A 14,455-nucleotide genomic window follows, 5' to 3' on the forward strand; every position below is an offset into this window, starting at 1 on the left:
CCCCCCGTTGTCATCTCGTTGCGAGCACCGCGCGTGTAACCAGTGCAATACCCCCTTCCTTCCCTCCCTCGCCTCGTCTTCTCCGCCTTGTGTGTGTGCGCGTATCGCCATCGTCCCCTCGTGCCGCTCTCGAACATCGATCAGCTCAAGAGAAGTTCCAGCCACCGGCGCTCGCGGAGGAGCCACGCGGAGCCGCCCGTCTCTCTGTCTCTGTCTGTCTCTCTGTCTGTCTCTCTCTCTCTCTGTCTGTCCGTCTCTCTGTCTGTCTCTCTCTCTGTCTCTCTCTGTCTGTCTCTCTCTGTCTCTCTCTGTCACTCTCTCTGTCTCTCTCTCTGTCTCCTCTCTCCACCGTCTCGCGAGGATGGAGTCGCGCCGCTCCACCGGCGTTGGCGCGTCGCTCCGGCTGTTCGCGCTGCTCGCGATGTGCGAAGCAGGTGAGTGGCGAGCGAGCGGTGTGCGGAGCGGGTGAGTGGCGAGCGAGCGGTGTGCAGAGCGGGTGAGTGGCGAGCGAGCGGTGTGCGGAGCGGGTGAGTGGCAAGCGAGCGGTGGGTCGCAGCTCGAGTGAATGAGAACAATCTGGAGACGCGTTGGTCACCATTCGGGGGTGGGGGGTCCGTCTCACCGCGGTAGTGGCCTCACCTGGACGCTTCGCTCGCTCGCGCTGGGTTTGAACAGACGTCAATGTCACGGTGCCGTGGTGAGCGCTGGCATCGACCGACGGAGATTGTCGATTTCCCTTGGAGTGACGAATCTGACGAATGCCAGCTTTCGAATCCGTGTTCATGGATGCAATGTGATTTCGTCTTCTTGTGTAGCTCCTGCATGGCATTAGCGGAATTCGTCTGCGGTTTGCATTTTACACGGTTATGTAAATTGAGTGTCAATGAGAGTCATTCAGAGCTCGTATGTCAATCCACTGTTGCCTGAAGGTATCCCTCCCCTCCGTGTCGGGATTGTTCGCCACTGACGTTATCCGTGGCCGAGAATCAAACTCAGATGGTCGGGGTTAGGGCGCGGTCATGGTTTTCGCGTACGGCATTCGTGGGTCCGTGACGTCGGCACGTAACATCGGTTTGAGATGATGTGTGATGTACAGCGCTCTGGTGTATGGAGCGCTACATCAAAGCACACATCGATGTCAGTGAAACGCGTGTAACCGCGTGTGGATATATCACGGCATTGGCACTTATTGTATCATACAAAGCACCGGGGTGAATTGGTGATCGCACCGCGTTCTGAATCCAGGCAGCACGAGTTCAAATCCCAGCCAGGGCGTACATGAGCGGCGAGTCAAAGCGTATGAGCTCCCGTTCACTCCACCTTCAGCTGGTGGTGAAGTATGGTCACACAACCCCCCACGACCACCGACAAGGCGCCGAAAGGGCATTTTGTCCGCTGCGGCAGTGTATCGACAAATATCTGAAACCTAGTATTGTTATCAGTAGTAGTATTACTCTAAGGGAGTGTGTTCTTAACCTTTGCTGCAGCCGTTGCACCCCTTTGGTTCTGAATCGTAAAAAAAAAAAATATGCACAATGTTAATAAACACGTGGGATTTGATGAAACAAAGTAGTTGTACGGGCATGCCCCGTGCTTAATTTGCGTATCGATGATTCACCTTCTAAACAAATCTGTCCGTGTCTCGCACCCACAGAGGGTGCAGCGTGCACCCCAGGTTAAGAACCGCCGCTCTAAGTTACATGACTGCGAACCAATACACCTCTTCAGAGCAGTAGCTGAACGGAAAAGAGAATCGAGTTCTGAAAGCGTTTCAGCTATTATTTTGCTGCACAATAACCGCGTCTCGTACGCAGCCTGGTGACACGGTGCGGTCCAGCCAATCGTAAATGATAACTTTGTGCCTGGGGGGCTAATCGTGAGTGAAATGAACACGAACCGCTCGTGTGTGAAGGCGGCGGTGGTGGTGATGTTGGTGGGCGGGAGGCGATGGCGTCGCGTTAAATGGGAAAAACGTCGCAGCCAAGTAGCTTCGAGGCTGAGCTTCGCGCTTTTGCCCTGGCCGTCTGCTTCCTATGGGAGAGGCGCGTTCGCTCGCGAAATGTACGGCCCATTGTCAATCCTCCGCCGGGCGAAGTGTCTCCCTCGGCCGCGTGGGTTATGAAGGTTTTCTCGAGTAAACTTCTTCTCGAAGGCCGGGATGGGCTGAGATGTCATTCACCATAGATGTTAGCCGTGGCGAGGGAATCAAACTGAGTTTCGCTGGAATCCATGACACGAACGCGGTGCTCTGATCATTGCGCAACCGCTCCGCCGGTGGAACCTATCCAAGGCGACCCATCAACAGAGGGCAGTTTGTATTTTTATTTTGTCTGGCGTTCGAAATGAGAAAGCAGCGTGGCTCGAATTGTGTTTAAAAATGTTGTGAGCTATTCCCCGGAATCCGGGGACAGGAGCTGAGTGGAGTCGTACGCTTGTTCCTCCAGAGTGCTAGAATACGCTGATAGCTCAGAAGGCTTTAACTGCTACTATAAAACATAGTTTAGTTGTATATGTTTTTTTAAAGTGATGTGATCACTTTTCCTATACTTTGCACTGCTATCGCGTTTCTTGAATTGTTTGTTGTAACGTTCTGACCCGCCCCTACTGGACAATCTGTGATATAAAAAAGAGCTTTGTAGCTCATCGGATTCCTCCACTATAAATAAATATTCTGATTCTGATGAGCGCCTATGCGCATCGGGCAGCCATCAGTGATACGTGCCTGTTGGATTGCAGCTCACAGCCTGCACAGACGACTGTCGCACAAGAGACCGTGCCAATTACGAGGATGCATTCCCCCCGCCTGCCCGCCCGCCGCACGCTCCCATGAGTGTCCCTTCGCTTGCGCGCCTCTCGTCAGACGCCTTGCGACCCCTAGGCGAGAGAATCGCGGATGAGTTTACGCACCACGCGCTCCAGCTGTTGTGGAGGCTCAGAGCAGAGGGACTCGTTGTGACGACTGCTTTCGCGCGACTTCTGCGATCACCACTGGGCGGATTTGTCCACGCGAATCTGCGTCGGATGCTGCGCGCCTTGTGATGGTTAAACACACAGCCCACTCACCCACCCCCTGCAAACCAAACTGAGCTCGCCCGCTCGATGCCCCCTCCCGGCACGCACGTTTAAACAATGTGGCAAGTGCCTTTAAACGCCCCGCGCCTGCATGCCGACAGCACCCGTCCCGTCCTTCCCGAGCCTCTGCTGTGTCCAGCCATGGAGCAGTGCAAATGTGTTCGCTACTCCCAAGTTAGCCGGTCGGCAGGTCACGTGCAGCGGGGGTTAAGTGTGGTGGGTACTGCCACAGTAGGACATCTCTCGCCAACGTGGAGCGCAGTGGTAGCGAAATGTCAAATATCTTCTTGGTTCTTTCGGTAAAGTCACGTAGAAGGGAAATAATAAAAAAATAAAAATAAAACATAATAAAATGTGAGAATTATTTTATTCTGTTTTATTTTTATTATTTTATTATTTCCCTTCTACGTGACTTTACCGAAAGAACCAAGAAGATGAATCCCTGCAGTCACGAAAGCTTTAAATCGAAATGTAAATGTCAAATACTTCGCGGGGTATACGGGAGGGTCGTGGGTTCTATCCCGACCCCTGACGTCTGCTGCATATTTGGAGTTTGCGTGTTCTTCTCGTGGTCGCGTGGATTTTTCTCTGGGTCCTCCGGGTTCTCCCCCCCCACACACACATTTAGAAACGAATGGTCCCTGAATGTGCACTGGGCGTCCAATATCACCGCGGGAGAGACAAAGGTGGTCGTTCTGATGGAGGCCCTTTCGTCAGCAGTGGCACGAACAATCAATCTTGGAGGATGGTGAGGGCTGCACCTCTACCGTGCAGCTAAAATTCGACAATCCTCGCTTTTGTTGTGACTATCAGGTTCCTTATTTGCATGTGATTAATCATATACAGAGGTATGACTAGGAACGGTGTACGTGCTTACAAGGTTGATAAGTTCGCGAATCACCACATCGCAATCCAGTCGAGCATTTTTTTTGTAGAGAATTGCAGCCTCCCCCCCACCTCCTTTGGTAAGGCACTGCTGGATGTAGCGCTAGGCCACGCTGTGTCTGTAATGCAGTGCCGGTGAAGATGTTGTTATAAAGGGGCCCTAAAAAAAACACGTAAATATTAAAACACACAACATTTTCAACTTGCCATGTAAACTAATTGTATTTTTTTCATTTGATGTACAGCCAGATAATACGACAAATCGCTAACCTTAAACGCCCAGTCGTTCATAAAAGTTGAAGGCGGTATAGTACTATAGTAATAGAGCAAGTGCAGAATCGCCGAATCGGAATTGATAGTTTGAAAGCATTTAGCGCGGGGCCCTTGAAAGTGCGGGGCCAGTAGCTACTACACATGTAGTAGCTAAATTTCGATTTAAAGCTTTCGTGACTGCAGGGATTCATCTTCTTGGTTCTTTCGGTAAAGTCACGTAGAAGGGAAGTAATAAAATAATAAAAATAAAACAGCATCCGTCTTCAGGTGAAGACGGCTGCTTGCGTTGTAGCCGAAACGTCGTGAGAATTATTTTATTTTATTATGTTTTATTTTTATTATTTTATTACTTCCCTTCTACGTGACTTTACCGAAAGAACCAAGAAGATGTAGTAGCTACTTTTGCTACTAGGACAATCCGGCACTGCTGTAATGGTGTGGGGGGTGTTGTTTGACCATACTTTACCACAGTAGTCAGCGTGCATTGGCGGAGCTGGCTTACTTCAGGAGAAGCGTCATCATTCCGCATGAAGTCGACGGCCTGCGTGGGTGGGCCCTGCTCTCTCTCATCGTGCACCACGAGTCATCCCGTTCAGTCGCGACAGCGACGGAGCAAAGGGTAGACCAGAAACACGCGCGAATGTGAGCGCAGACCTTTTAGTAATCCACTGCTGGATGAGACCCTCCTCCCCCCCCTGCTGAGCGGGCCTTTGTAGATATTTGAACATACTTCACCGCACTGACCGGCGTGGGTTTGCGATGGCAAGCAATGGAGAGAGGGCATCGCCGTGGAAGCATATGTGTACAGTACGACCGTGGGATATTTTTTGCTGCTCGTCCCAACAACGTGGCCTCGCAACCCCTATATGACAACATGTGCCTATGGCAGGTCACCGACCGCGAGCGCTATCCAACCCAGGCTCAAACCCCTGCTTGGCTTCCCAAATCTGTCTAAGAACGGGGCGCGCATTGCGCATGATGAGCTGACACGCGCCTCGCAATTCCGCGCAGGTAGAGGAGCGACGGTGATACGCACGGTAAAGGTGTAGCCCTGAATTTACGGTAGTGGTGCTTAAAGGATGATTCACTTGCAGGGGGGGGGGCACAGCGGGGGGGGGGGGAAGGATTCATAAGGAGCGGCTGAGTGCTGCCGTGGACTGAAATGATTCGGCACAGCGGCAGTGAAGCACTCGGCGCTGAGGGAGCGGCACGTGCCCGGCGCTTTCATCCCGGGAGTTCGATTTTTTTTTGTTAGTTCTTAGCCTCGGAGGGTCAACGTTGCCAACAATACAAATGAGCCGCGCGCACTCCGAGAGGAGGCGGCGGTGGTAGACGACGACGACGAGGAGGAGGCAACTGCCAAAGGTCATGGAAAGCTAAAGAGCGGAACCCTTAAGTCGACACGTGCGCTGCTCTCGAGCTTAGAGGCAAAGGACAAGTGTAAGGGGCTGTCTCGAATCGTCAGCCGTGGTCAATCAACTGCTGGATGAAAGTCTTCCCCGAGCAGCCTCCACGCCTCTGATCGCCGTCATGCGATTTTAGTAATCCACCGGTTGGGGCTACTTACGCACGCGCTGATTTCATTGCTTCATCTTTACGGTCAGCGCACGCGTGTGTGTACGCAGTGTTACATGTGCTCACCTATTAGCCGCCCCAAACCCTCAAATGATTCCAAACATCGCGTAGTAATCGGGGTGTGATGGGGAGTGAAGCCGTGGCGCAGTGGGTAGCGCAATGCGCCACTAACCCCGCACACCGAGTTCGATTCCCGGCTTCATCTGCCATCTGTGGCAAGCTATGTGTGAATCGGTCCTGGGCCTCCCACTTCACTAAGCCGCACTCACCAGCGTGGTGAAGTATGGTCAGTACATACCTTTGACTGACGCGGCACAGAGAGGCCTTGATCCAGCAGTCGATTGACAAAGGGAGACACATTTATATTTGTTTATTACTTTTAGATTCATGCCCCCTCGAAATGTAATTCATTGTCGCTATTTTTGGGTCACAATTAGAATCAAGAATCGATTCTTCAAAATACCCAAAAAAACATGGTGAATGAGAATAGGTTTTCCCCTTTTTTCTGGCAACAAAACAGGTGTTGAGATGTTACACCACCAAACTGAAACCTTTTACAAGGAATCATGTCTGCATTAACCACAATACTTGTGGTCAGAATGCAAACAAAAAACTTACGCTGATAATAGATGCATTGTCTTTGAAACTGATTGGTCCACACCAGAGACAGCTTTCTTTTGAGCCTCGTCTCAAAACGGCGAATGTAGCGGCGTGAAGTGGCTGGGCACGTGCACCATCACGCTTGATTCGACCTGTAAGTAATCGATGCATTCATGATTAGGCACCCGTACTGAATTTTCTTTCCCAGCCCTTGCACAGCATGTGGTCAAGGCGAGTGCGTCTGTGCGGTTGTGATAGGAGAGAGCGCTGCGAGAAAACCACAAATATCCTCACACAGCCCACGCTCTAATCAGGGTCAGACACCGACATTTCCCAGACCGCGTGTTGAAGTTATATCGCAATAGGAATTGCAATACACTGCTGCAGAGCCCCCTTTGTCATTCCGCTGCTGCATCAATGCCTCCCCACGCCGTCGTTGGGATTGCTGTGTCCATGCTTCACGGCACTAGTTAGTTGTGGGTCGGTGAAGGATGTGGCAGGAACGGTTCAGTGCATCACTCGTCACTTGTTTCAGCCGCGGTTGGGAATCACACTCAGGTCGTCGGGGTCTATAGCACAGTGCGCTAACCATTGCCCCGGATAGGCCAAGTAAGTAACTTAACCTAGGTTAAGTGAGTGACTCAGGATCTTTATTTATCAACCTGTGTATGGTGATATAGCATTCATCATCGTCGCCTAAATCTCACTAAAAAGGGACCGATTTGGTGATTTGTTACGCTGAATCAAATCTTCGAAATCGCAAACCAGAAAAACAAACCGACCTATCACAAGTGCATGCAGAGGATTCTATGAATTTCGTGGAAGGAAAGGGTAAAAAAAAAACTCGTGGATGTTCGGAATAAAGCGTGACAAGAAAGCGTTTAGATGTAATCGGGGAAAATGCGGCTCCTGCAGTGGGAAGACGTGTGCAGTGCAGGTCACATGTACGTGCGTAATTTGAATTTTTTTCGCACCGTACACTTAGTTAACCGCGCAAATCGGAGGTGCCGAGACGGGATAAACGTGCCGGTGATGAGACTGTGAGGCGTGGCTCCTGCAGGAGGTGTTGACTTTGCGACACCCCAGTGCTAACGACGACACGATGAGATCGAGGCTCGGAAATCGTGGAGTCGACTTCACGTCAATAATTATAAGATGCGGCAGAAGGAAGGAAGTGACGGCTGGTTTGTGGTGGCATGAACGCGAATTCGTAGCATTTTGATCGTGAATTAAAAGTCGACACCCATGACGTCCTATGTAATTTGGAACGGAGTATTTGCGTAGGATCAGAGATGCCGCGTGTTTGGTCGCCTGAACGCCCACTCCACGCGTGTCTCTTGCCTCATGTTTGAACAGGGCCTACGTGCCCCTAAGAGCGTACACACACGGTTGATTGTTGGTAGAGGGGACCATCGCAGCTGACAAGTGCGTGGCTGGGAGTGGTTAAAAGGGATCTTTCCGCTTGGGAAGATGCGTGCCCTGGGATATTCCACCAGGGCATCCGATCCTGGAAACGAGAGGTTAACTGGTTAATTGTTTTGGTGTGTGCGCGCCGTCTGCCTGATGGCCGTATGCACGAACGCACGTGCGTGTTATTAAGCAAATGTTCGTAGGCATCTATTCAGGCCAGCGTGGTGTGGCTCAATAACAGTACTTGCCACGTCTCGTGTGCCTAACTAAACGATCGTTGTGTGCGTTGATGCCTAGTGGGAAGAGGTAGCACATATCACTACGACAGTGAACTTGGGGCGATGTTAGCAACCTCGCCTGGTATACAGGAGGTCGTGGGTCCGATCTCGACGCTGTTGTCTGTATATTTGGAGTTTGCGTGTCTCTCTCCCCGTGGATTTTCCTCCTGGTCCTCTGGCTTGTCCCTCCACATTTAGAATCAACGTGCCTTTAACACAATTTGGCTGCTATACATTTCCACACGACGATAAGCCACTTCTGTAAGCTATCATTTGTGGCCAGGTCGCTTCTGGAAAAAAAATCGTTCAGTTGCAGCCCATGTTTTGTGCCTGGTCATGCTTGACAGGCGATGGCGAATGGTCTCTCAATGTGCACCGGGCCATCCCTCCTAGGAGGACTCAGCCTAAAATGAGTACCTGCTGCGTTTCAGCCAATACCACCGTGGGAGACACAAAGGTGCTCGGCAGTGGTCGGTGCTTGCCACATTGATTCACTTGTGTGCAAGAGCGTCGGTCGTTCATAGATGCTCGCTGACAACATACGTTCCGAACAGTGAATAGCCTATGTATGTTAAACTTCTTTCGCACCGTACGTATCTTAAAACAAAAATCATACCTGTTGTGGGCGCATTGGTGCGCCGTGGATGCAGCAACAAAACGAATGCATTCGTAAATTATGGCATCAGACGAGAGAGTAACAGGCAGAGCTACAACAACAAAACGCAAGCCCCCTCCTTCCCGGCCCTAATTCGGTCTTTGTAGTTGGACCATTCCGGGGTTTGCCGAAGGGAAATGGACAGAGGTCGACAAGAAGCAGTCGTGGGGGCAACGCAAAGAAACTCCCAATTACACGGGGCATTCCAATTACACGGGGCGGTAGGGTTGGGGGGTGGGGGGGATTGGGCGTTTGAAGTGGCGGCGATGGCGGAGGGCCGAGATAACCCATCGGTGAGTCACATGTGGCCCCGGTAGATCCTCTCGCACGCGAGCGATGCTTCTCACAGTAGGCGGGACGCGAGGCTGGTCGCACTTTCGCCCCCACGCCACCACCCCGTTCATGAATTCGACTCGCTCTGAAGTGTCTTGGAAAGTAACCGTTGCTCTCATCGTCATGATCATGATTACCTTCAGTGTTAGTTCATGGTCGGCGGAGAGTTACTTGAGATAATGGTGTATTCCGCATCATCAGTGGAGGTGTTTTACCTGGGATGGAGATCAGAAAAGTTGAAGAATTAAACTTTGGCGAAAGAGTGTGCGTGAGCGTGTGATGTGATCAGTGCGTAAACATTGCCACTGGGGAGACAAAGGCGGCCGGGCGTGGTGCTGGCCACCCACCCCCTCGTGTGCCGTGCTGGCCTTCTTAGGTACTCGCTAACAGCACTTGCCCCAACAGTCTGTAAAGGTTACATGGGGGGTCTTTGTGTTTGGTGTTAGCACGCAGAAAGCTGGCGAAGCGGTTAACATACTCATCCAGTTGGCAATCTAACGCTCCTATATGTTTCATCGGCCTAAATTGATTACTCCCTGAAGTACGGTCGAACAATAATTAGGGAGACAAAGGCGACCAGGTTATGCGTGGTGATGGCCACGCCACCCTATGCTTTTGAATGCTGTGCCGGTCTGAATAGGTGCTCATTAACAGCACACGCGCCAAGAGAGAGAGAGAGAGTGTGCGTGCGTGTGTGATTAAATCACTGGCAAGCGATATGGAAGTAAAGTAAACTCTCCTGACAGATGGAGATGAGTGGGGTGAAATCAGGCGAGTTAAAATAAAGAAATTCAAGCGATGTCACTCTGACGTGGTTCATGCTCCCATCGCTCAACTTACGCAGGATAAAATCACGGGGGCCTCTCTCTTAGATGGTGGGTCCACGTCAAAGGCGTGCATTAGTGTGTGCCTCCTGGAGAAGAAAAAAAAATTAACCCGTAAAAACAAAGTTTTTCACTATAAATCCTTTATTTACGTGGCATCGGTTTTATTTTATTATTCATTTCTGTTTTTCTTGAGTAAGTTTCATTTTTATGACATTGGTATTTTAAATAAAATATGAAAAAAAATTTTCCTAAAAAGTGGAACATTTTGGAAAAAAATTTTCACGAAAATAAATTGTCACGCACAACGAGTCTGTGTGCAAAATGTCAGCTCGATTGGATCACGGGAAGTGGGTTAAAAAACGACCGAAAGATTTGCACGGTCGTAAGCGCGCAAGCAAGCAAGTTAACTTAATATAAAGGATTTAAAAAAGAAGGCCACGTGGAGACAATGAATGTCAGATAAAGGACCCAGAAGATGCATGGGCTGTGGTGTGAGGTGCTTGCCTCGAAGGACGGATTTACGGCTCCCATACGGACGCAGCCACTCTGCATCGGCGATCCATTCTCACAGCTCGTCTTCCTACGAAGCCGCCCACGCCTCAATGTGCAACTCCATACCTGCTGCAAGCCCCACAAATCAGCCGAGGGCGAATTAATTATCATTAAACTTTCTGGATCATTGTTGTACCGGTACTACATTTTTGTTTTCTTGAAATAAAAAAGGACACAAAGATTCCCTGCTAGAGACATGCAGCCTGTTGGAGTGAGTGTTGTTAGCGAGCGCCCTACTAATGCTGGCACGGCATACGAGGGGTTGTGCTGTTAGAACCACGCCCTGTGGCTGGGAATCGAGCTGAGGGCGAGAGATTCAGTAGCACGGTGCAACTAACCACTGCGCCACCGTTTTCTGCCTTGAAAAAAATAAAACACAAACAACGCTTAGCCCCGGTTGGGTGGCCAAAATCCCAAAGTGTACAATTCACTCCCCGGCAGAAAAAAAATGAAAAACATGAATAAACTATAACAAATTCCCTCCCTTAGATTTGTCGTCGACTCCAACTAAGTGAAACACATTTAACAATGAAAGTTAATCTCTGCCCGCGATGCCACACACTATTTCTAATCTTTGTGAGCAGGAGACCTTGAGATAAAGGTGTAGCCCCGCAAATGCTTGCTCACGCCCCTGTTGCCGGAAGGGCCTCTGCCACTAGAAAGCTCCTGAGGGTATTTTGGCCTAATCTTCCACACTGGTCAGATGTTTTGGAAGAAGTGGGAGTATCCACACTACACTCCACCGACCACAACCTCCCGATCAACTTAGTCGGGGAGTTCCCACGCATCATGTTGGGTGGATAGAGGCGGTGGAGCGGCGGATGAGAGGGGATGTAACAACTTGCCCCATTGTTTCAACTGCCCCATTGTTTAAACCGCCCTATCGTTTTCAACTGCCACGCCTGGAGGTGGAGAGACGTTTACTACCTCGCCTGGTATACAGGAGGTCGTGGGTTCGATCCCGACCCAAACGACTGTATTTTTGGATTTCGATTTAAAGCTTTCGTGACTGCAGGGATTCATCTTCTTGGTTCTTTCGGTAAAGTCACGTAGAAGGGAAGTAATAAAATAATAAAAATAAAATAATAAAAATAAAACATAATAAAATAAAATATATATTATTTTATTATGTTTTATTTTTATTATTTTATTACTTCCCTTCTACGTGACTTTACCGAAAGAACCAAGAAGATGTATATTTGGAGTTTGCGTGTCTCTCTCCCCGTGGTCAAGTGGATTTTTCTCCGGATCCTCCGGTTTTTCCCTCCACATTTAGAATCAACGTCACGCGTTTCGAGTACAATTTGGCTGCTATACATTTCCACGTGAATCGCCACTTCGTTGGGCTATCATTTGTGGCCAGGTAGCTTCAGAAAAAGAGCTGTATAGCTCAGTGGGCCTTACTTGGTAAAATAAAAAGTTTAGTTGAGTCTGAGTTAGATTGCACGCTCATGTTGCACACTCGAAACGAAGGACGTGGGCAGGTGCTCCAAATCGAGGGCAAACACATAGATTGTGGCTAATCTGTAAGATGCAACAGCACGTGTGTCACACACAGCAATCTGCACCGAGTCGCCATTAACCACGTGACTGGTGTACACGTCCGATTAATCATTAAGCCTGCCAGCCCCCCCCCCTCCCCACAGACCCAACTCAGTCATCACATGCTGGTGTACACACGTACACTGATGTACTGCACAGCACATAAGGACTTATTAAAAGAGTGGTCCATTCCTACTGTGCCACACCCAGCATGCTCACAATGACACCACGGCACCATCCCTTGAGATCACGGACACAAATGAACGGTGTAGCCCTCTTCATCTCCCTCTTCTCTCCCAGCTTCATTTCTGATTCACCACTTCGTGATGCCAGCTCGTACCGGCAGCCGATCCACTCGAGTGTTTTGAAACGGAAATTAAAGTGCGTCATGGACATAAAATGCAGTCGCTGAAATCCCGAGTAGTTTTGCGTCGTTTTCATTGTTTATTCTATTATACTGTTCGGTATTTAATCATCTAATCCACTGAGTTGTTTTGCTTGTACGATGGTACTGTGTGTCTCGATACAGTAATGTAGATGGCTAGTCGCCTGATGAAATATAAAATGACAGGCTGTTGCACATGCTGTTGTTTTTGTGAGTTCAAATGCTTAACGTTTAAAAGAAGAGTGCCATTTCATACACGCGTTCCGTACATGGCTGCAGATAAGTTTAAATCATTTGTCACGACTGCCAGTGGTGATTCGGATGTTTAAACAACCGAACTCATATCGCGGTGAATGGAGCAAGACTTAATGGCTGGAGTGGGTTTCACGCAAACCCATTAAGCACAAGATACATTAATAGGAAAAACTAATTATTACACAGGTGATAATGATGCATGTTGTGTGAGCTTAAGAATTGATTTCAATCCGATTCATCAATGAATTGCTACACCGCTAATGTGTGGCATGGGTCATCATTCACGGCTTATACAAAAGCTTGTATCCTTGGCACCTGTGTAAGAAAAACAACAATTTCCTGTCACGTAAGACGGCGTGGGATGTTCTCCATTTATGAAGGTGTTTCTTTTCGTGCCAAAGATTTAGAACAAGTTGTTGAAACCCTGGGGCAAGGTTCCTCCTCCGTGTTGATTCAGGACAAAGTTGAATTATAGGATGGTATCAGATTTCAGCCGTGGGTTGCCGAACGTCGCAATGTGATTTTAAAACACCTAGAAATTGTGATTCTAAATTTCCATAACAATAATAATAATAACAGCAAGAAACCATTGTAAATGATTTAAGTCAAGTAAATTAATAAAATATAACGTAATATTACAATTGAATAATTTCTCATGGAGTTTCATATTTTTTTCACATCACCTCCTAGACTGGAGTAAGCAACACGGTATCGAGATGTTAACTCCCTCTCCCGGTATACAGGGGGTAGTGGGTTCGATCCCGCCCCTGACGCCTGCTGTACATTTGGAGTTTGCGTGTCTCTCTCATCATCATCACGGTGGCTAGGAGATGTTAACTACCTCGCTTGGTGTACAGGAGGTCGTGGGTTCGATCCCGACCCTGACGCCTGCTGCTGTACATTTGGAGTTTGCGTGTCTCTCTCCCCGTGGTCGTGCCGATTTTTCTTCGGGTACCTCCCGTTTTCCCCTCCACATTTAGAATCAACGTCACGCGTTTTGAGTATTTGACTGCTTCGTCGAGCTATCATTTGTGGCCAAGTCGCTCCTGAAATAGAGCTATATAGCTCAGTGGGCCTTACCTGGTAAAATAAAAATAAAATAGTTTTGTAATGGCAGCCACAGCTAGACGTGTACTGGAGGTGGTGTGCTGGGAGGCGATATATTTCCCGGGTCCTTGAACCAGGCAGACCCAGATGAAATGAAGCCCTACCCACAGCCATAGTTGGTGAAATAAAACACAAGCGAGAAACGTTTGTTCTGGAATGTTCCTATTTTTATAGGTGTTTGGTTATCACACCTCTACTGGCTTTATTACTGGTTTATTAACATTGAATTAGAAACAAATTTTGGTATCGATATAAATATGTACATATCCGTTATTTAAACCATGCGAGATCCAACTAAAACCAAAATCAGCATACATCATATACATATTAACATTCAACAATGAACATTTAAAACCACCAGCAGCCACACCTTTTTACTAACGACACCGTGATTTAACAATGCAGAGTAATGCAGTATACACTTTAAAGAGTGTATGTGTTTCTGCAGAGATGCATCTTAGTCGTGTGGAGTATTTGTGCAATTAACTTAGCCAGCAGAGATGGATTCTGGGCCACGGCCAACATCAGTAGCGTGTGATATCTGAAACGGGTCCTGTTCCCATTGCTACCATCTCACACTGACCAGCGTGGTGAAGTATGGTCAAACAATCCCCATGACTGATATAGCTTGGGAAGGCCTTCATCCAGCAGTGGATTTACACAATGACCATATTGTGATTGTTTTACATTTAGACAGCGGCAGTGA

At 48.8% G+C, this 14,455-nt stretch overlaps 1 protein-coding gene across 1 annotated transcript in view; it reads left to right on the plus strand.

Moving 5' to 3' along the window:
- The first annotated feature begins 257 nt into the window (after window positions 1–257).
- The window catches only part of FLT1 (fms related receptor tyrosine kinase 1), an 87,769-nt gene continuing 73,571 nt past the window's right edge, over window positions 258–14,455 (plus strand). Inside the window, exon 1 of the mRNA XM_078865057.1 lies at window positions 258–434. Within this exon, the coding sequence (XP_078721183.1) occupies window positions 362–434 (73 nt within the window). The 5' untranslated portion in view covers window positions 258–361. The remainder of the gene's footprint in view (window positions 435–14,455) is intronic.

This window comes from Lampetra fluviatilis, chromosome 19, assembly GCF_964198595.1.
Source record: "Lampetra fluviatilis chromosome 19, kcLamFluv1.1, whole genome shotgun sequence".
Classification (NCBI taxonomy): Eukaryota; Metazoa; Chordata; class Hyperoartia; order Petromyzontiformes; family Petromyzontidae; genus Lampetra; species Lampetra fluviatilis.